This window comes from Lontra canadensis, unplaced genomic scaffold, assembly GCF_010015895.1.
Source record: "Lontra canadensis isolate GAN:19392208 unplaced genomic scaffold, GSC_riverotter_1.0 scaffold1, whole genome shotgun sequence".
NCBI classification, from domain to species: Eukaryota; Metazoa; Chordata; class Mammalia; order Carnivora; family Mustelidae; genus Lontra; species Lontra canadensis.
The window spans coordinates 93,869,926-93,892,574 of NW_022630995.1; the positions used below are offsets into that span (position 1 = coordinate 93,869,926).

At 37.8% G+C, this 22,649-nt stretch overlaps 1 protein-coding gene across 18 annotated transcripts in view; it reads left to right on the top strand.

Moving 5' to 3' along the window:
• Window positions 1-11,878: 11,878 nt before the first annotated feature.
• Window positions 11,879-22,649, top strand: part of CAMK2D (calcium/calmodulin dependent protein kinase II delta) — a 335,597-nt gene continuing 324,826 nt past the window's right edge. For 9 of the 18 annotated variants that reach the window (XM_032859117.1, XM_032859092.1, XM_032859030.1 and 6 more), the window contains exons 1-2: window positions 11,882-12,523; window positions 14,212-14,306. In XM_032859117.1, the coding sequence (XP_032715008.1) occupies window positions 12,459-12,523; window positions 14,212-14,306 (160 nt within the window). In that variant the 5' untranslated portion in view covers window positions 11,882-12,458. Of the gene's footprint in view, window positions 12,524-14,211; window positions 14,307-22,649 lie in introns of all 18 variants that reach the window. The other 9 variants (XM_032859063.1, XM_032859168.1, XM_032859142.1 and 6 more) reach the window with 5 other exon arrangements.

Here is a 22,649-nt window from a genome sequence, read left to right on the forward strand (position 1 = left end):
CTGGTATTTGAAAGAGCTTCTTGAGTTTCCATTGTTGAACTCCTCCAGATTATCTTCAGACAACCTGTTAATGCATTCCCAATTCATTACAATAGGGAGAATACGAAGTAATGCTTCAGAATAAAAAAGTCAGAGATGAGATATTCATAGGACTTGGGCCCTGGACTCAAGATATTTAAAGAAGTCTTCCAAGAAGAGAAATGGAGAATTAGACAAAGTCCATGATATAAGAGCTTAAAATTAGCAGGTACTGTAAAGTAACTCTTGATAACTAAACTGATGAATATGTTATTTAGCAGGTGAGCAGATTACTCTTTCTGATAACTTGATCTGAAGGAATTACCCTGAAGCAAACAGCAAAGTTATTTAGTGATTTATAGTATTATACTTCCTGGGCAGAGTTTCCCTAAAAACAACAACAGAAAAAACAAAATCTAAGTCATGCTAACATAGATAGTCTAGAGTTTTATCTAATTCCTATTAACACAGATGGTCTCAATTTTCAATGTGTTTTTTTAATCACTCTAATATTAAATTTACAAATATATTTTAAATATTCAATTATCTCTATTTTCACCACTACTGCCTAAATCCACGCTATCACTTTTTCTTACGTTGCCTTCTAGCTCATGGCTTTAGATTGCCAGCATTCATTTTCCACAAGGCAACCAGACTGAGCTATGAGATGCATACATTTTAAAATCCTTGCAGTGTTTCCAGTTTTCTTTTTTTTTTTTTTTTTTTTGAGTAGGTTCTAAACCTAGTGTGGAGCCCAATGTGGGCCTTATGCTCACGACCTTGAGATCAAGACCTGAGCTAAGATCAAGAGTTGGACACTTAACCAACTGAGCAACCCAGGCACCCCTTTGATACTGTTTTTCATGTAGTTTTAAGTTCCTTGTGAGACTCACAGACCCATCCCTACAGCCTCTTTGGTTTACTGCATGCTATCCAAGGAAGACCTCGTTTGGTTCCTTGAATTTGCCATGTTCCATCTACTAGAAAGCTCTAACCTGTACTTTTTTTTTTTTTTTAAGATTTTATTTTTAAAAGTAATCTCTACACCCAACATGGAGCTCGAACTCACAACCTGAGATCAAGAGTCACATGCTTTTCCAGTTGAGCCAGCCATGTGCCCAGCCTTTCTCTGACTTTTTTCTTTTTAATCTAGTTAATTCCTACTTATTTTTCAGCTCTCATTTGCTCATCGGCCCTCAGAAAAACCTTCTTTGCCTACTCCACCAGACAAATACATTCTCATAGCTCCCTATATTCTTCCTTTATACTATTTACATTTTAATGTAATTAATAAGTAATGATTTAAATATTTAATAATTTCATATATTTAATAATATAAATATATTTACATATTTAAATATTTATAATATTTAAATAATTGGTTTAATGCTTACCTCCCAAATAGTCGTGACACTATTTATTTAGCTCTATATTCTGTCCTCAGAATACATGGTGTAATATTTGAACACACAATTTATACAATAAATGTTTCAAAATTAATGGCAACATTCACATGTGGGCTGCAGAAAGAAGTTCTTTGTTTTCCACATACTTCGATAACCCACCCAGCTTAATTGCCTCTGCCTCCAAAAACACCTTTAAACTCTTAATTTGAGGGCAGAACTTCTTTGTTACATGAACCAAGTAGTTGTGGAAAAAAGTGTTGCTTACAAAGAAGCCATTAATTGAAGCTATTTTTTTTTTCTTGGAGTAAGAAATGAAATAGAAAAACATTAAAGGGAGGCCTGGGTGGCTCAGTCGTTAAGTGTCTGACTTTGGCTCAGGTCATGATCCTGGTGTCCTAGAGTGGAGCCCCGCATCAGGCATCCTGCTCGGTGGGGAGCCTACTTCTCCCTCTCCCATTTCCCCTGCTTGTGTTCTGTCTCTTGCTGTCTCTCTCTCACTCTCTCTGTGTCAAATAAATAAATAAATAAATAAATAAATAAAAAATAAAATCTTTAAAAAAAAGGAAAACATGAAAAATGGGAAAGTTTTAGACAAAAATGTGCCTGGCCCTTTGCAGTGGTATTGCTAGAGCTTCCAGGACCTCTAAAAATCTGTTTCCCCTATTGAATGAAATGTGTGTATGTAGTAGTAGTAATAGTAGTAGTAGTAGTAGTAATAGTAGTGGTGGTGGTGGTGAGTGAAAATGGTAAACTGGTTCTTTTATTTATTTTTTTAACTTGAACCTTGTTCTGACTGGAGTTGGACCATTTTACAACATAGCTAAATCTCGATAACCTCACTAATGGAAACTGGCATAATATGGAAAAGTAAAATATGGTCATAACCCAAACCACGTATTTCCTTTAAAACTTTTTAAAAAAGATTTTATTTATTTATTTGATAGACAGAAATCTCAAATGGGGGAGAGGCAGACAGAAAGAGAGAGGAGGAAGCAGGCTCCCCACTGAGCAGAGAGCCCCATGCGGTGCTTAATTGCAGGACTCTGGGATCATGACCTGAGCCAAAGGCAGAGCCTTTAACTCACTGAGCCACCTAGGTGCCCCACAAACCACCTATTTCCATTCATTCATTAATTATACTTTTATTCATAAACTTTAAGTTATAGTGATACTTTACATTTATATAGGACTTTCGATTTTAAGAGGGTTTTTGTTTGTTTGCTTGTTTGTTTTACATGCTTTGTTTTAGATAAGGGCAGGCTAAACTACAGAAACAGAAAGGATCCTTAAAATTCAGTTCCTTTTAGAACAAAGGTTTATTTCTTTAGTTTAGAGCAGGGGTTCCAGGTTAGTGGCAGCTTCGCTCTCTCTTTTCTGTTTTTAAAGACTTTATTTGAGAGAGAGAGAGCAACAGAGCACAGAGGGAGAGTGAGACGGAGAAGCAGACTCCCTGCTGAGCAAAGAGCCCAATGTGAGGCTTGATCCCAGGACCCTCGGATCATGACCTGAGCAGAAGGCAGACGCTTAACTGACTGAGCCACCCAGGCAGCACTAGCAGCTCTGCTCTCATGAAATCTTTCAGGGACCCGGGCTGACAGTGGGTCTGCTATCTTCAACACGACCCTTAGAAGATTATCTTGGGATATGCCATCCCAGTCATTCAGGAAATGTGAGGGACATTAAGGAGAATGCATGGGGAGTTGTTTTGGAGGGCTGTGAGCTGGGGAGAATGCAAAACCTGAAGTGGTATACATCATTTCTGTTCACATTTCCTTGCCAATAATTTAATCTGGAGATAGAAAAGTCTGGTAGGTGTTTTCTACCTATGTGCTCGGCTCCAGTCCTATTTTTTTTAGAAGGATAGAACAGATTCTGGTGGATAGGTTTAACCACATGTATCATCTCATTGGCCAAATAAAAATTTAAAGCCACTTCTCTTTCTATGTTTTAAAGGAATGAATGGGCATGTCTATAACCAACTTCTGAGAAGTAAAGAAGCAGAGAGGTGAGAAATATTAGAGGCCTTAGTGATCTAGAAAATTAATAAGTAGTGTTTGAATAACAAATTATAATAAATAAAAACAAATTATCTAGATCTGTCATGCAAATAGAGAAGTTACTATAATTATATAGGATTTGATGATAATAAACTGAGTAAGAAAACATTTTAAAATCTGTTCTGATTCGAGTTTGTGTTGCCTAGTTGATATACCAAAGCCTTGACATTGGCCCCTTCATGAAGAAAAAACAATCTTCGACTTTTGGCAAAGAAAATTTAAACCATTGATTTTTTTTTTTTTAAGTTAAGTTTGAAAATGAAGAAAGATGAGGGAAATGCTACTCTCCTCTAAAGCCACCTTAATTGAGAGGAGTTTTAGAACAGATAAGGCAATAAGAGCACCTGGGTGGCTCAGTTAGTTAAGTGTCTGCCTTTGGCTCAGGTCATGATTCCAGAGTCCTAGGATCTAGTCCCATATTGGGCTTCTAGCTCAGCAGGGAGTTTTCTGCTTCTCTCTAGCCCTTCTCTCTGATCATGCTTGCTCTCTCTCAAATAAATAGATAAAATCTTTTAAAAAAATGAATAAGCAAATAGATTAATAGAACATAGAAAGTAATGAAGCAATTCCATGTATAAATGACTACATGGCTTTTTAAAAGGTCTTTTAAAGAAGTGGGAAAAGATTAGCAAAACTAGTTATTTTAGGGGAAAAAAAGATGAAAGTAAACTGCCTCATACCTTTCACAACAATACATTTTATTTTATTTTATTTTTTTAAGATTTTATTTATTTACTTGACAGAGAGAGAGATCATAAGTAGGCAGAGAGAGGGGGAAGCAGGCTCCCCACTGAGCAGAAAGCCCTATATGGGCCTTGATCCCAGGACCCTGAGATCATGACCTGAGCCAAAGGCAGAGGCTTAGCCCATTGAGCCACCCATGCACCCCACAACAATAAATTTTAGACAGGTTAAAATACTAATCATAACTGTATTAGGAAAAAATATAGGCAAATACATAACCTTGTGAATAGGAATATGTTCTTAAACAAGTTGTAAGAAACAGACAAAAACAGATCATGCAGGGCATTCTAAAATACATGTGAGATTTTGGGCTCCATTTCAAGATAACTAGAAAAGTGATTGAAATATTTTAGCAAAGGAATTGTGGTATCAATTTGTCTTCAAAAGTTTATTTAGATATATGGAGGAGATGGAAACTAGCATAAGAGTTAATGGAATTGAGAGGCTTTTCTCAGCAAACTGATAGAGAGATGACAACACTTCAGTCTAGAATGCCAATGATGAGTAATACGAAGTAGACAGATAATTCTAGAAATACCTGGGATGGTGACAAGAGAGATCAATCTATGAAACTGAGCGGGGTCCAGACCAGGTATGCCTGATAGGGCAAACTAAAGATTTTGGACTTCTTTTCTAAGGATATAAGCTGAGGAGTGACATATTAGATTCTTTAGTATGAATTCACTACAGAGCCATGACCTAACGTCCAAATCCAAGTGAGAAAAGGTGGTGGCCTAAAGGAAGGCATTTGCAGTGGGAATGGCATGAGATACAGGGACATGTGATTGGCTGGGGGAGTAAGGGAGAGGGACTGTTACAGGTGACTCTCAAGTTTCACCAAGATACAGAAGAAGTGCAAGTGAAGAGACAATATAGGAGATGAATTTTTGACATGTTAAACCAGACATAGAGGTGGAATATCTAAGAGTAAGTTTCCAATAGGGAGCTGGAAACACATCTCTGAAGCACAGGGAGAGACTGGAGTTGGAGATGAAGATTTCAGAGTCATTAGCATTTTAATATCTAGCAGACTCTTATTTTTCTCCTTCCCCATTCGCTGTGTGCCTGTGAGGGAGATGGCCTATTCGACTCCTTGGGGAGTTATGTCCCTTCTTTCTCCTTCCCCTTACCTAGGGGTGAAAGACTGACTGGTGAAGAAATAGGAAAGTCCATGTGTGGAAGGGAACAAAATCTAGATGTGGTCTCTCCTCTAGAACTGCATATAGGTCAAGCTGAGGCAGGGACTTTGCCTGAAGTCACACACTGGGTTGTTGTTTGTTGGTTGGTTGTTTTTTGTCCTGCTTCCTCCACATCCTTATCCTTTTCTCTGAGAGCTCTGCCTTGATAGATCACTTGTCTAGATATTTTTGTCTAAGGGTCTACATCTGGAAAGCCAAATTTAAGACAGGCAATAATCAAAATAATGAGTTATTAAAGTAGCCTGTGAAGGGTGTGTAAAGTAAGAAAAAGAGCAGCCTAGAATGGAGGGCTGAAGCACACCATTTACAATAAAGGTGGAGAAAAAAGAGCTCAGGAATGAGCCTGGAAAATGTAGACAGAAATGTTGGGGGGGTGGGGAGGTGCTGTGAATGCAAAATGTGGTGGTAGACATGGAAACCCATGGAGAACATTCTAAATCTGGTATGGAATGATCCAGAGAAGTCAAGGAATGGAAGGATTGAAAATGATCTATTATATATAGACAGAAAAAGACCTCATTGTACCCTATAAAAGATTGGGCATTTTTAATATTTTGGAGACAAAGACTGATGATAACATATATATGTATTTTTTTAAATAAAAGATATTTTTAGGTACCTATTATGGCACAAGCCTTATACCAGCACTGCAGTAGGAGACTGACAATTCCTGCCTCCATGGAGCCAGTAGTCACAGTCCAGTGGGGTTAAGTGTTGCAACAGTAGTGAGAGTCATTACCCATGCACAGAGGAAGACTCAACACCAGCCAATTTGTTTTTCCATTTTGTTAATGGTTAACAACCGTTTTATAATACAGTTTTATAATACAGTTGTTTTGGTTTATGCATTGTATTTAATTTAATCTCCAGCTACAGTTCTTTTTAGCAATGTGTTAGGTAGCCTGGTGGAGGATCAAATATGCTAACCCATATACTTGGAAGTAATTGGGAAAAAGCTACTTCTTCATTGTGGGGCTATCCCTTATTTCCTCATTCATTTACACATTTATGTTTATTTGTAGGGAAAAATTAATTCTTTCAGGACATGATGAAACAAAGAATATCTTTTCTGTTGTGAGCTCTTGTTTTATGAATAGGTCATTTCTTCATCTGCAAATTCATCTTCCATGAATGGATACTTTGGTGAATAGATTATCCACTCACTAGTGACTATATTTGTGTCTGGCTTTCCGTGGTTAAATTATTATACCTTGAGAAGGCTAACTGGAAACACCACCAGCAAGCTGCTTTCTCCCCTTCACCTCTAAATTTTCAATAAAAAGTGGCTACAATACAGACCTGCTAAAATTCTCAAAGCAGTCTATTTATTATTGATAGTCTTCACTCTGGAAAGCTATGGAGATAGTATCATCTGTTCATTGTTTCTTATCTTGTAACTCTGTAGCAAGGAAAATCAATGATTGTTAATATCCATTTTGTTTACTTAAGTATTAGTAACTCGCCCTTTCTTAGCCGGTCTACTGAACACTTGCAATTTTTAATTGCAAATGGCCTAAAAGAGAAAAAAGAAATCTTCTATCTTTGGTTTTCCTGTTGTACTTGTATGTAGAGATCATTTCAGTCTGTCTTCTATCTCTTTGCCACTTTTTGTTAGTTGATGCTATCACACACACACACAAAAGGGATGGAATATATTTAGAGCAAAATATTGTGTGGTCTTGGTACTGATGTGATTTCATCTGATCGAAATCTAGCAATTTAGGTAATGATAGGGCTCTGCTTACAACTAGTTTACCCCCAAGCCCCCCCTCCTCATACTTTACCCCTCCTCCTTTGTTGGCTGTTACCTTTTCCTGTATTAAAGAATACATTTTAGGGGCACCTGGGTGGCTCAGTCTGTTAGTATCTGCCTTCAGCTTGGGTCATGATCCTGCAGTTCCAGGATCCAGTCCTGCATTGGGCTCTCCCTGCTTGGTGGGGAGTCTGCTTCTCCCTTTGACCCTCCTCTCTCTGGTACTTTCTTCTCTCTCTCAAATAAATAAATAAAACCTAAAAACAAAAACATTTTAAAAGAAGATTAAATTTGAATGCTTTTCTTCCACCTTAGCAAATAGAACATTAAGAGCTTGTAACACTAGCTGATCTCAATTTTTTTGTGATTAACCTAAATCAATTGAGAAACCAAGTATGTACATGTTTATAATTTTTTTACATTTACATTTGAACAACGTATTTTATTTTGTATATGATCTTCAAATTTTAGAAAATGTCTTAACTTTAGGGGCGCCTGGGTGGCTCAGTTGGTTAAGCAACTGCCTTCGGCTCAGGTCATGATCCTAGAGTCCCAGGATCTAGTCCCACATCAGGCTCCCTGCTCGGCTGGGGGTCTGCTTCTCCCTCTGACCTCTCCCCTCTCATGCTCTCTCCTCTCATTCTATGTCTCAAATAAATAAATAAAACCTTAAAAAAGAAGAAGAAGAAGAAAATGTCTTAACTTTAATCTGGTAATCCTTCATTCTCATTCTGTAACTTCTGACATTCTTTTCTCATTTATGAATTCCTACTTCTTCCATCATAAGATGGATCTTCTTTCCTAGTAGTAGTGGTATTTAACTAGTTTAGGGATTACAAAAACTCATTTCAAAGCCACATTTTTCATTTCCTCACATTGACTTGTGTCTTCACAGTGAGATCTAATCATTTGAAACTTTGGCATCTTTTTTTTTTTTTTTTTTTAAAGATTTATTTGTTTGACAGACAGAGATCACAAGTTGGCTGAGCAGAGAGCCCGATGTAGGGCTCAATCCCAGGTCCCTGGGATCATGACCTGAGCCAAAGGCAGAGGCTGTAACCCACTGAGCCACCCAGGCGCCCCTCCCACACATTTTCTAAAGCTCCTTTTCTCAGCCTCTGGATCACTCTAACGTAAGTCAGAATTTTATGTGGGTTTCTGTACCTGTCCAATACTTTCACGCCTGTTAAAGTTAGTTGTTGACAATTAATATGCCAATAAAACTTCAGTCTAAAGGTGATCATTTTCAGTCAACATAGTCACAGTATCCCATGATTAAAAGTGCTTATTCAGAGAAATGGATTTTAAAAATACATTAAAAATTTACATCAAAGGAAAAGGATCTAGTACAAATTTTCTTGCCATTGAGGTCCATAAAGGAAGAAGGAATTTCCATTTTTTTTTTTTAAAGATATACCAGCCTTACTAAATTTTACATTGTAATAAAAGACAGATGCCAGGGGCTCCTGGGTGGCTCTGTGGGTTAAAGCCTCTGCCTTTGGCTCAGGTCATGATCCCAAGGTGCTGGGATGGAGCCCTGCATCAGGCTCTCTGCTCAGCAGGGAGCCTGCTTCCTCCTCTCTCTCTGCCTGCCTCTCTGCCTACTTGTGATCTAGTGGTTAAACACCATTAGTGTTTAAACTTGTGATCTAGTGGTTAAACTTGTGATCTAGTGGTTAAACACCACTACTCCTAGGAAAGAAGATCCATCTTATGATGGAAGAAGTAGAAATTCATAAATGTGAAAAGAATGTCAGAAGTTACTATTCTAGTTGCTGGAAATAGAGCAGTGAACAAAGTAGACAATAACTCAATGCCTTTGGGGAACTTATATTTTAGTTGGGAAGTATAAGCAATTAACAAGGAAAAAAATAAAATTTATAGCTATACTAGATAGTAATAGATATTAAGGGGAAAAATAAAGCAGGCAGTGCAAATAGAAATCGTGTCTGAAAAATGTGAAGTAATTGATAGAGTGGCTAGGGAAAGCTACATCGATAAGGTGATATTTGAGAAAATACTGGAAGGAGGTGAAAAAATGAAATAGGAGAAATGAATATTCCAGGAAAGAGAGAATAGCAAATGTGAAGTCCTTAATCAGGAGCATGCCAAGTCATGCTCCAGGAATAGCAGAGGCCAATGTGGCTGGAGTAGAATGATCCAGGGCACAAATTGAGGGTAGGAAGACTAATGGAGTCAGGGTAGAGGGCAGATCTTGGAGGGCCTTGTAAGTCATTTTTAGAATTTTGGTTTTTAGTCTAATTGAGATGCTAAGCCTTCAGAAGTTTTTGAGCAAAGGCATGATTTACTCTGACTGATATTTTAAGGGGACCATTATGCCTGCCGTGAAGAAACTAGAATGAAGGGAGTCAAAGGCAGAAGTAGGAGACCAAGAAGAAGGCAAGAGATGATAATCCAAGTGGAATTTCTATGTAACTTTAGGATTATTGTCTTAAGAAAGCCCAACTTCAGAAATAATGTCAATATTTGTTTAAATAAGATAAACATTTTAATTAGTCTAAGATATAAGTGAATAAACAGCACAAATATTGAGCAAGCAGTGTTAAAAATACACATTTATTTTTAAATAATACATCAATATTAAAATTGTTATGTTTCCTTCATTGTATCATACAATCATAACCATTCACAATTATTGATATTTAAATAACTGAGATAAATACTGTAATTATGTAGGCCTCATTACTTGAATACTTAAGAAAACTTTTTCCCTGAGTTGTAAAATTTAATATTATCTTTATTTATTGTTTTAATTTTACTTTTTGTTTCATTTTTAGATTCAGAAAATATTAAATGATTGCATTATAACTTGGAACCATATTGCTAAATATTTAATATATAAGTTAAAATCTTAAGCATGGACCAAATCTCCTTTTTTAAATTTTATAGCTCAATTATTAATATTTAGACAGCTGTTTTTTTCTTTATATAACTTTTGGTACCATCTTGTATTATTACATTTTACACAATGTCCTAATTGCTTTTTTATGGGTGCGAAAATATGTATAAAATTCAAGTTTGTTACAATAACTGTTAAAATTTGTAAATATTTTGAAAACTTCAGTAAAAGCTCTACTATTGCCAGAATGGCATTCCCCAGGAGGAAATGAGGGAATTACGATTATGTGTGACCCTAGGCGAGGTAATTTACTAATCAACAGCAGCCCGGGGAGGGAGCAACGATTTCTCTAAACGCATATTCAAGTTATCTTTTATCTTCCAGCTGTGGAATTTTGAGTCCATGATATAATGCTAGTGAACAAATTATCAGAACTGCAAGGTTTTTAGTGTCCCATATTGTAAAACGAAGGACAGTAAGGAAATACTGTTCATAACCCTTTTGTTCTGCCTTTAAGTTTACAATTACATAGTTTATTAAAGACAGAAGACAATAAGAAAGGCCCAGAGGTTGTTTTAAAATCAGTGATTTATTTTAAATGTAATGCATAATTATTTCCCCTATCTACTGTATGCTAATGAATAGGAAGTATTCTTGAACTGTTAAGTGGCTTTTCAGACAGTAATTTACAGAGTATAGTTATGTGTCACTATCTAGCCAGATCTTTGATCACACAAGCTGAGCACACTCTGCCTCTCCTTTTCCTTTTCTCCTTTGCAAAACGAAACGGGCTAGATTGTGTTCATGTGATGCTAGTGACGTCAGTCCCAATCGGGTCGCGTGACCGACACCCAACCTTCTCAGCACCCGGCCCCCGCCTCCGAAGCCCGAAATCTCGCGAGAGACCGCCTTACTATCAGAACTTGCTGAGGTTACAGGGGAGTTACTCTGAAGAAAAGGTGTGGCTCCGTGGGGGGAATTTTTGCTTTCATTCTAGAATTCATGGCCGAAGCAAAGGCTTTCGGGGGTTGCCGGTGTCCCAGCAACCCAAACTAGAAAACGGCGGGGGGAAGTGGAGAGTAAGGTGGCAGTCATATCAGAAGTGAAACGTGGCGCAAGGCGGGCGTCGCCCCTCGCTAAACCGGCTGGGAGCCGGCAGCGCGGCTTCTGCTGGGGAGGAGGAGGGCGAGAGTCAGTGGGAGGCTGTGGGAGGCTGGGACCCTTCTAAGGAAGCAGTCAATTGCCCACATCCGGCCCCCACTGTGTCAACACCTAGCGACGCCAAGAAGAAATGGTTGTGCACCTCACGCTCCCACCCGGGGCGCCGCGGCTCGCCGGTCGGCTTGGAGCGGTTTCTAGTGCCCCGCGCCCACAACAGGGCCGGGGGCCTCCACGGGCCCCGGCAGTACTCCCTGGCAGCTCACCATTTACCCCGCACCTTTCCGCTAAATCAACCCCAGATTTAGGCGGCAGCTTAATAACGAGTTTAACTGGGTAATTTTGACGTCTCGCCTCATTCACCTAAACCCTCTCCAGGCTTCTCCCTCGTACATCCTCCACCGCCCACCTGGTCTCTTCCTAGACGGGTTTGCGCAAGTGTGAGACCTAGGGCGGGAGAGCGAGACCCGCGAACGCGCAGGGTTGGGAGTCGCTAGAGGGAGGTGTGGGACCGGCGAGGAGGGGGCTTCGTAAGGGAAGGGGGCTGGCAGGCGGAGAGAGTAGTGGGAAGAGATGGGAGGGGGTGAGGGGGTAGAAGGCGGAGGGCTGGGGACGACGGACTAGGCTTCGCCCCATCCGAGCGCTCTTTCTCTCGCCGCGCAGTCTCGAGGCGGCGCGGACTTGTGGGGGAGCGTCAGGCAGCCGAGGTGCCCGCGGGAGGCAGGCCGGCCCCGGGCGCGCACGCTCGGCCGAGCCCCGGCGCGCCCTGCGCCCGCGCCTGCTGACAGCTGCAGCTGGGCTGGAGCCGTCCGCTCGCAGCTACTCGGCCTCCGCCCCCTCGGACTCCCTCCTCTCCGCCCTTACTATTCCAGCCCCGGTGCGCTAGTTTCGCAACTGCTTGCCTCTCGCCCCGTGCCCGGCTGTTTTCCATTTCCCGGCCCCTTCTTCCTGAGTAGTTTGCCCCCCGGATTTGGGGAGAGGGGCTGGAAAGGGGGCGGGGGGAGCGTCCAGAGGAGAAGGAAGCAAGGGCCGGTGGAGGAGGAGGAAGAAGAGAATCGCCGGACCTTGGGGAGGCGACCCCATACCACCCTTTCTGGTCATCTCCCCTCCCGCCCCGCCCCTGCGCACACTCCCTCCCGGGCGAGCTACTTTCGGACGAGGAAAGTGAGGGCGGCCCTGGGTGACAGCGCCTCGGGGCCAGTCCCGGGGAAGCCGCGCGTCTGTTCAAGTCTTGTCTGCCACGCTCCCAGCCAGGGACCGAGGATGGCTTCGACCACAACCTGCACCAGGTTCACGGACGAGTATCAGCTTTTCGAGGAGCTCGGAAAGTAAGCCTGCATCTGCACGTCCCCTTTCCAGCAGAGGGCGGGTCGCGTTACCCCCGACCCACCGGCCTCCCGCGTGGGGCGAGGGAGTTTGGGAGACCAGAGGAGAGGGAGGAGGGCCAGTGGTGTGGCAGCTTTGAGAAAGGTGCTGGCTTAGCAAGAGGAGGGGACAGAGACGGGAACAGACCCTCCACCCCGGCTGTGGCCGATTCCGATAATCCTAAACCCACCTTCTCCCGCTCCCCCACCCTCTTGCACTAGAGACTTAGTGGATTTACGATCCCTGCAGTTGTAGATGTCATCCTGAGAAGTGTGCGAGCGTGTGTGTGTGTGTGTGTGTGTGTAGAGGAAACAAGAACCCATGTAAAATGCAACATAGATAATGTTTTCTGTAAATAGAGATGCCTCCTGGTTAGCCGGCGTGTCCGCCGTACGACCCACGTACGGATGAGAACTCACTGCCACAGACGGTGCCATATTTATTGATGCCGAAAGTTCAACTTGGCGTAGAGTCTATTTCGCATCCAGTAGTTGTTCTGTCCAGGAAAAGGGTCACCCAAAGGAACTCGACCCCCCCGCCCCATATCCACAATTATTCTTTGTACCAGATTATTTGCTCATCATCCTTCCTACGATTTACATGTACCTCTTGGCATTCTCTGGGAGGATTTATTTATACAGGCAGCGGAAAAGACTTGGAGACCGAGAGAAAGCTTCCCAAGGATAGCCTAGCGTTGTATAAAACGACCTGCTATACTCGACTGGCGGAACTCCTCGGAGAATTTAAGGAAGGGGACCGGAGACCTCCTGAGGACCTTGTGCTTAGGGACCTAGGGGCCAAATCTTGAATGTTGATTTATGTAGCATCCAACCCAAACCCAATTCCTCTATCGCTAGTGCCAACTATTACTTATGAAAGGGGTGCGTTTATATATATATGTGGTTGTTTTATACAATTGAATTCATGAAAATGTAATTATCCTTTAAATGTAATGAAAATTATATCCTTATATATTTATATGTTGTCTGCTGTTAAAACATGGAGAATATGTCGGAAGAGCAGCTTAATTCGAATCTCTCCCTTCCCCCAGCTCAAAACAGGGCACAGAGAAATCACCATATCAGGATTTGTTAAACCACACAAATATTCCCAAGATTTATATTTTAATGAAAACAATCGCCATATTTACTCACTCAGAGCCACATTAAATTTTTTTTTTTTTTTTTTTTTTTTTTTTTTTTTTTTTTTTTTTTTGGGTAACAAAATAAATAGGCAGCAGATTTTTGCTGCTCCTCCTCAGCCATGCTCTTTGCAGGGTTTCTTCTCTTTTCTTTCTTTCTTTCTTTCTTTCTTTTTTTTTTTTTTTCTCTCAGAGCATTTGGTGCTGTGTGAGTGTGAATTGTAAAATGTTTTCAAATTTCATGTGCAAACAAGAGCCGTCATAATTGGCACTTCCTATCATTTTGTTGATTAATAATGTGTGCTCCTAGTTAAATAAAATTTACTTTTATTCTTCAACATTAAAGAAGGTTTGGGTTTCCAGGAAGAATCGTTCATTTTTTGGATATTACTGTAGTGCACTGATATTTTACAAATCACTAAATGCAATAAAAATGCTCAGATTGCTATAATTTTTTAAAAGGATATCAGAGCTGATTATATTGATGACATGCTAATTATTGGTTTTCAGGGGGGCTTTCTCAGTGGTGAGAAGATGTATGAAAATCCCTACTGGACAAGAATATGCTGCCAAAATTATCAACACCAAAAAGCTTTCTGCTAGGGGTGGGTATTTTCAACCACATATACAGTATATGTTAATTTGTCATGTTGATGTTGGTTCTGTTGTGTGTAGATATATAGTTCTAGCTGAACTGTAGACTTATGTTTTGAGATTATTTCCATTCTGAATGCCTCTTGGTATGTATAGTTTAAAAGTAAGTGAACACAAAGAATTTTAACAACAAATTATTAAATAATTACAACTGTCCTATGAGCAGTACCATACATAACTCTATTTTAAAGCAAATAAGTGTCACTAAGTGCATTTTGCCTTTAGCTGTGCTGTGAAATAACTTTCAGAAATACCCTGGAATGGAAAAATGTAAGTCTCACAACTGTCATTATTCTCTTTTGCTTTTAAGAGGAAAAATAGGTCACAGCTCAGTTGAATCATATTTCAGTTGTAGTTACACTTGAACTTAATTCATCAAGGTATATTTAACAGTAATAGCTTTGGGAGGAAAAATTTATCATTGCTATGTTCTAGGAAGTTCAGCTTGATTTTCGTGTTTCTGTGTGCAGTCCAAACCTTTACTGGGTCTTCTGCATTAAGCCTTCTCGTGGACTCCTGTAATGTATTTTACACATGTTTTATAACCACAGAGATAATTCTTATCATAAAATAGCTGTTGACATACGCAAAAAAACTTGAAGGGACCTCACTGCATTCTATTTTGTTGAACTCATGTGAAAGTACTTACACTGAAATGTTAGGCATTCTAATTATTGTGAGCACGTGTCTGAGGTATTTCCATGGGAATTTATGGTTTAATGAAATTAAAATGAACAAAATACCACAGTATAAGCCCATTTTGGTGACCTGGTTTATTTTAAGTAATGAGAGAAGAAATCCTATTAGGGTTAGATTGCCTCATTTAATTTGTCTTCTAAAAAGTCCTGCTTCGTAGTATCTTGGTATCCTTGAGTTTGACTGTGCCATGATCCCCTCCTCCCACCCCCATTGTTACAAATTCTACTTTTAGCAAATACTTGAGGTTTAGATTGGCATTTCAGTTTATTCATTTGAGTGAGATTTTGTTGTGATTTCCTTCATCCGATTTTAACAGTATTCTGAGGAAAATCTATGTGCTGAACTAACTAGTACGATAGCTTCACAGCTTAAGAACTAATGAGAAGCATGTTATGCTTGATTATGTTCCCCTTTCCCTTTTCTCCCCAGTCAAAAGGAGTTGCTAAACTGTAAATGACATTTTAGTTTTTAAAAAGAAAAAAATGAAAATGTGTAATTCTTTCAGTGCTTGTATGTTTTCTTTCTGTGTGCCAGGTACTTTTGGCAAGACTAGGGATATCAGTTCTTTTGGAGGCATTACGACCCCTATCTGAAATCTCTCAGTGGCTTTAGATTTTCTCTCAAAACAAATCAGTCTTGTGCTTCACTTTTACTGATGTTCTTAATTAGAGTCATCCCTCTTCATCTACCCTAATTCATACTCCCTATATCAGAAAGGCAAATACATGTGTCTCTGTTCACACATATTTTATTTTCCTTTCTTCTGCCTCCAGTCTATGGAAGATAAGTCTTCTCTAACTTGATGGGATTCCTTCTTCCTGCCAGTGTTCCTCACCTGCTTATACTCTGCTTTAAAGAACATCTACACCCAAAGCCACCTTGCCTCATCTGGATTCAATGATTCCAGTTACATTTAGGAAAAGTAGTTAGGGTGAAGTACTAGAAGACATGGTTCTTCTCCTTTTCCAGTTTTCTTTCCTTGTGACTGATTTTGGGCAAGTTTCTTAACCTGCCTATGTTAACCCTTCTGAGGAGTGAGGTGGTAAAGAAGTAGGTGTTGGAACTAAATGCTCTGGGTTTAAATTCTGATTCTCCTCCCTATTAGCTGTGTAATTTTGGGCAATTTACATATTTTCGATGAGCCTTCATTTTCTCATCTGTAGAATGGAGTAATAATGTAACCCTTCCTCTTACAGGGTTTGTGAGGAGTGAATTAATATGGTATAGAAGAGCATCTCGTACATAATATGTCTTCAATGCATATTAGCTGCTATTATTATCTCTTGGGTTGTTGTAAAGATCAGATGAGATTACTTATATGAAAGAATGTGAAAATTATAAATCCAGGGGCAGCCTTGATTTAGCTGTGAGAACCCAATTTGAATCTTTGCTTTACTACTTCGTGTGTAAATTTGGTTTAGTCACTTAACTTTTCTTGATCTCAGGTTCTTCATCATTAAATGGGGCAGAAGTACTCATAGGGTAGCATGGGTTGTTTTGAGGATTCAGTGAATTTTATGAGAATCACTTCTTAATTGCAAAATACTGAGTCAGTTTTACCTATTACTGCTCCCTTGTAAAATGTTATAGTACTTTCCTGCAAAATGTTCGATTTATTTTATCACCACAATAATTAGAGCTGCTTATAGCATATGTATACTTTAAATGTGTACGTTTGTTTAAACTATACCCGTATTAAGTTATAAGCTCTTAAAACAAGCTTTCATTTTTTAGTGTAATGTTTCACAGCATTGAGTACATAGGAGGGGCTCAGTACAGAGTGACTAGGATCAAATGTGCCTATTAAGTGGTTTGTGAATAAGTTAAATACTTAGTTTATCCCTAGGAACAACCAAATACTAGATGTAATCTATAAAGTAGTATATTAAGAGCATATGCTTTAAAATATGAACATTCCTTTAAAAACACTCCCTTCTCAGAATATAATAATCATTAAAATGATCTTTGCAGAAAAATTTTAAGATAATATATTTAAAGGGAAATTAGAATGATATGTAAATTAGCATACTTTATTTTCCTTAACATTCTGATTTTTTTTTCTTTTGACTGCGCTTAGCAATTTTTGTAGAGCATGTAATTTTTTGTACAAATTTTTGTTTGTGTTATTTAAAATACCATGCCTTTGTAAACCTAAGCTTTAAGCCTGTTTGTTTTAAAGACCAGGTAGGCCCTCCAACTCAAATAATGTTCTTTAAATGTAGCATTACAACTGAAAAGGAAAGACCATTGTCAATACATTTAAGATCATGACGGATTGCCAAAAATTTGGCTATCTTCCTGCACAAATTTGCACATCCAACTATACTGTCACCCAGGCATTTTTCTGTGCCTAGATGTTAATGGATTTCCAGCAGACAGTTTCAGTTGCATTTCCTCTCAGCTGTTAGTCACACAAACCATATTTGGGAGACTCAGAGTCTGTTGAAGAATTTCTTCCCTTTTACATTAACACGTGCATGCACAGAGCATTCATTATATGATACTGATCAGATCAAGTACACTGATCTATAATTTGGCTTGTTTTAAAAATAATGTAGAAAAGTTTCAAACATATTTTATATGAAATTTCTGTCTTAAGTTTTTCATTAGATGGGATTAGAATGCATACTTAATAAGTGGTGGTTAGTGACGATAGAATTTTATCTCCTGTTTTTACCATGGGAAGTGGAAATCGTATCATTTTGGTTCCAGACAATTAGGTTGGTACTCACAAATGCTAGTTTGCTCTGCGGTTTTGATATTTTGTTGATTTTGACATGTTTATAACTGTAATGTATTTGTCAGGTTATGTGGAATCAATGAAGGGCTGTGATTGCAGTTCAGAATCCAGTGGACTGCTGGTTCTGATGGAAGATGTCCTTAGAAATAGTATTTGTGATTTATTTCACATTTTAAAGGCTTCCTGTGGTAAAAGATTTTTTATGGTAGTAATGACTTCTTGATGTTCATTTTCCAATGTAATTTTTGATCATTAGAAAGCACTTTTTATTACATGGGGTCTGATATGCCACAAGTCATTGTATTTGTAAAATGTAAACTACAATAGAAGCTTTGAAATAGTTTACCCTATTACAAAGTTATTTTAACTCTACTCCCTTGGTAAAGTTAAAAAAATTTTCATTTTATATTTCTGTAATACTTCATAGATACAACACAGTTAAATCATTTGGAATTCATTGATTTTCTAGTTTTGTTAATTCCCAAATTGATGATCTTAGTAAACTATGAATCAAGACTTTTTAAAACTACTTGACCATATACAACAAATTAGGTCTCCCCTGTGAAATCTGAATGTTGCATATATGTCCTCAAATAGTCTTTTTTTGCGTTATAATAGAGATGTCAATAACTAACTTTTGTTACTTTTTTTCTTCCTTGGCATCCAGGCAGTCAAGAAATTACTGCAGCTTTTCAGCCTCGTGGTTACTTATTTTTAAATTGGAAGCAGAATTAAGATGTTAAAGATGAATCAGATTGTTCTGATTACACATTATTGATTTGGCAGTTTGGAGCTAATTGGGCAAACTAATATTTTTGAAAGTTTCTTGGTTTGAGCAGTGTTTTAAGAAAAAACTAGTAAATTATTTTTATTTTTGCATATGGAATTTCTACAGCTCTTTAATTACTGGGCCCCAAAGTGGCATGTATCATTTTTAGCATTTAGTGTCCTTTAGTTATGTTTAGTCGTATTTTCATTCTTACATAAGTTTTAATATTAGATATCTATTTTCCTCTTTTGGTGAATGAGAGCATTATTGATATTCCAACTGGTTAGGAGATAAAAATGTATATCTGCATTTTTAGGAAATAATAATCTTTTCTGTATTCCAGCATTATTCAGATAGGCAAACTTAATAAAGAGTAGGTTGTCAGATGCCTCACTGTGATATTAATAACTAGTGTCAACTGATCACGCAGTAGGAATTGAACACCTGGAGAAGAACCTTCATTGTTTATACCATTAGATTAATACTTTTCATTTCCCTTGAAATATTGAATCAACTCAGTATAAAAATTAAAATTTAGTAGTAAATTTTTATGAGCCCTTTTAAGGTTAATAATCATGAATTGTTATAAAGCACACACTGGGATTGTCTTGGGCATTTAACCTCGTTAAGCGCTAAGTAGAATTTGTTAAGTAGAATTTTATTTAATTTTTAAAAGTCTTTCTTGGGGGCTGCCTGGGTGGCTCACTGGGTTAAGCCTCTGCCTTCAGCTCAGGTCATGATCTCAGGGTCCTAGGATCGAGTCCCACATCGGGCTCTCTGCTAGACAGGGAGCCTGCTTCCTCCTCTCTCTCTCTCTCTACTTGTGATCTCTCTCTGTCAAATAAATAAAATCTTTAAAAAAAAAAAAAAAAAAGTCTTTCTTGGGCTGATACCAAGGCAGACCAGCTCTTAGTATCTCTAGGACTGAGTTGGCATTTTCTTTTTTTTTCTTTTTTTTTAACATCTGTCCCTCTGCATTTATTAGCGTATGGTGTACACAGTGTTTCTTATTATTGACAATTAGTTAATGATTGTTTAGTAAATTGTGTAGCTATACATTAAGTGGAGTCTAAGCAATATTTTTATTCTAAACAAAAAAACCTTTGTAGTAATTTACATTTCATACTACTTTATAGATTATTAAACACATTCACTTCTGTGACCTTATTTTATATATTTTTATTTATAAATATTGAATGAATACAGTAGGCAGAGTGTTAGGAAAAGTAAGTCTATTTACACAAATAGACATCATAGATGACATAAATGGTTTAAGTCTAGCATGAATAAAGTGCTGTTGATTTTCAAAGGAGGGAAAGATTATTTCTGCCTCAAGAGGTAATAAAAGGCTTTTATATATTATGGATTTAAATAAAATTTTAAAACTGTAATGCAGTTAGGGTTCAAGTACTGAAGTCTAAATAAACAATTTAGTGAGATTATTCAGGGTCTTTTGTAAAAAGGACTATCTCTTACACATCTTTTTTTTTCTCAGTGCAACATATAGAATCAAGTATTTCTTTGGGAAAATATAGAGTTCCAACTTGTGAGAGAAGATAGTGTTTTCATTGCTACAGTAACATAAAATCAAATTGAAGTTTGACAGTCCCTCCATGCTGTTTTCTGGAAGGAAAACAGTGTGGTGAAAAATCTTACTAAAACATTAAGAAAATGATTACAGAAGAATTAAGTGTTTTGGTAAATTCAGTTAACTGATTGAAAGTATCTCAATACACAGTAAGTTCCTAGGATTACTTCTTCTAAATGTTTCAGTTTTTGCTGAAAAGAGAAACTCAGTCCTTAACCAAAGCACAGAGTTACTCAGGCATTCTGTTTCTCCCGGCTCAACTTGTTTAACCAGTGAAGAATGGAAGACAAATGTTTGCTGTTTTTTGTTGTTTCTTCTTAGAGAACACTGTTGTATGTGTCAAATTCATACAAAAAAGTGGCAAGTGAGAGAAAAATATAAAACTGTCAAGTGTTATAAATATTTTATAAAATTTATAAATTATAAAACCTGACAGTTTTATATTTTTTGGAAAAATAACAAGTGCAGTAAGTCATATAAAGGTATATAGATAATATTGTCATGTAATATTTATGTACCGTTAATTATTCTACCTAAGAGTCTCTTCTCTTTTTTTAGTTAGATTATATAGGGATTAAAAAATTTTTATTACATAAAATCTTAAAAATGAAATTATGTTTTATATATTATGAAACAGCGAGTACCCAATAAACCTCTATTTAATAGCAAGAGTATTCCCTCTACTTCTAAAGCTACCTGTGTGTCCCTTTCTGATTCCCATCTCTTGCCTTGCTCCAGGAGTTAATCACTATCTCTTACTTTTTAAGAAGAGAAATCTCTTTTTATTTCACCATGCCCTGGAACTTTTTAATTAATTGGTTGATTTCACTTGGCCAATCAATTACCAGTGGAAAACTTATGCTCTCATTATCTAGGTATATTTAATTGTCTTGTATATATATATTGTACATGCATAAATTTATGAAATAAACCATTAATTCTCATATTAGTATATAATTTTATCCTATTCCTTAAGGCTAGGGAAGGCATAAATTATTTGGAATTTATTTAGTAATAGGAAATTATTTTCTTCCTATGTCTTTCTGAAGTAATTTCATTAATGATGATGCCTATGCATTGAAATAAAGCAAGAGCAAGTTATACAAAACTATCTTATTAAAGGTAAATATAGTTAGTGAAAATTAGATTTTTATTCTATCTTATAGAGAAGTTGTAGAGCTGAGATATGTCACATCATGCCATTAGTGTTTAAATTAAAATTTGATATCTTGGTAAAGAAATATTTTTGTGATTTTTGGAAACGGTGTTCTGATAACTTGAATTTCTGCTGTGAAGTGTATTCATTAGTAATCCAGGCCCAAACTCTACTCCTCCCTGATGAACTCAGTAATTTCCTCCTTCTATGAATGGTGCCATAATTTTCCTGGACTTTCAAGTGTGCTTGATTTTCTTTCTCTTCCATAAAGCATCTCAATGCTTTCCATCTCTTCCTTTTTCACCAGTCTAACTTGAGGTCTTTTTTTCTTGCTTCAGCTCTTTTAAACAGCTTCCTAAACAGGTTTTCCAGCTGATGGTTTCCACGTTTTTAAATTTCATTTATTCAGTTCATCATTAGACCTTTCAGTACACACTGTGCTGGGCATCTTGATAAATTGTAGGGATACAGAGGTGAAAAGATAAGAAATCTGCCCTCAAGTACTTTGTGGTCTATTAGTGTGGATGATCACTTGGCAAGTACAGTATAGTTATTGAGGACTATAATAGAATTATGCACAGGGCTTTCATGTAGATACAGGCTGAAGGAGGTTGTTGTCACACATTTCTTGAAGAGATGTGTGAGATTGTGTTTTTGAATGGCAGTTGAGTCTGGCAGAGGAGGGAGAAATGGTTGTCTAGGCAAAGTAAGCAACCTGTTCAGAGGAAGGGAGAGCGTTCTGGCTCCACCCTCCAGAAGAGTGAGTACAACTAGTGCTGTTGAGATTCTTAAGACTCGGTTCAGGTGCTGCTGCCTCCATGATGCTGTCTTTAACTCATTCTCTACCCTTCCTTTCCTTCTTTAGTCCAAAGTGATTCTTTTCCTCCTCCTTTGAATAGCTTTTTCATGTTTCTTAAGCAGCTGATCACATTTCTCCTTTTGTATTTTAGTTATATATATTGTAGATTTCAAACATGTTGTGGACATTTTTAAGCTTATCTTTGAATCTGTGTGCCTGGTACAGTAATAACAATATTGGAGATACTTGTAAATGTTTGTTGGATGCTGGACAAAATAATGAGTAAGCAAATAAGATTCTTTCTCCAGAACTACACATATGCTTAACACAGAGAGACCTGTGACAGAGAAGTAAGTGAAAATTGAGTTAGGGTTTCATGTCAAATGGGATACAATAACTCTATAAAATTATTTTTAATCCATAAATTATTTCATTGGTTCCTTGATGACAAATTATGCTTTGTTGGAAAGAGTATATAATTTAATAAGTTTTTGAACAGCTATATGTAAATTCTTATTGCTGTTTTTTTAAATCATGTAATGT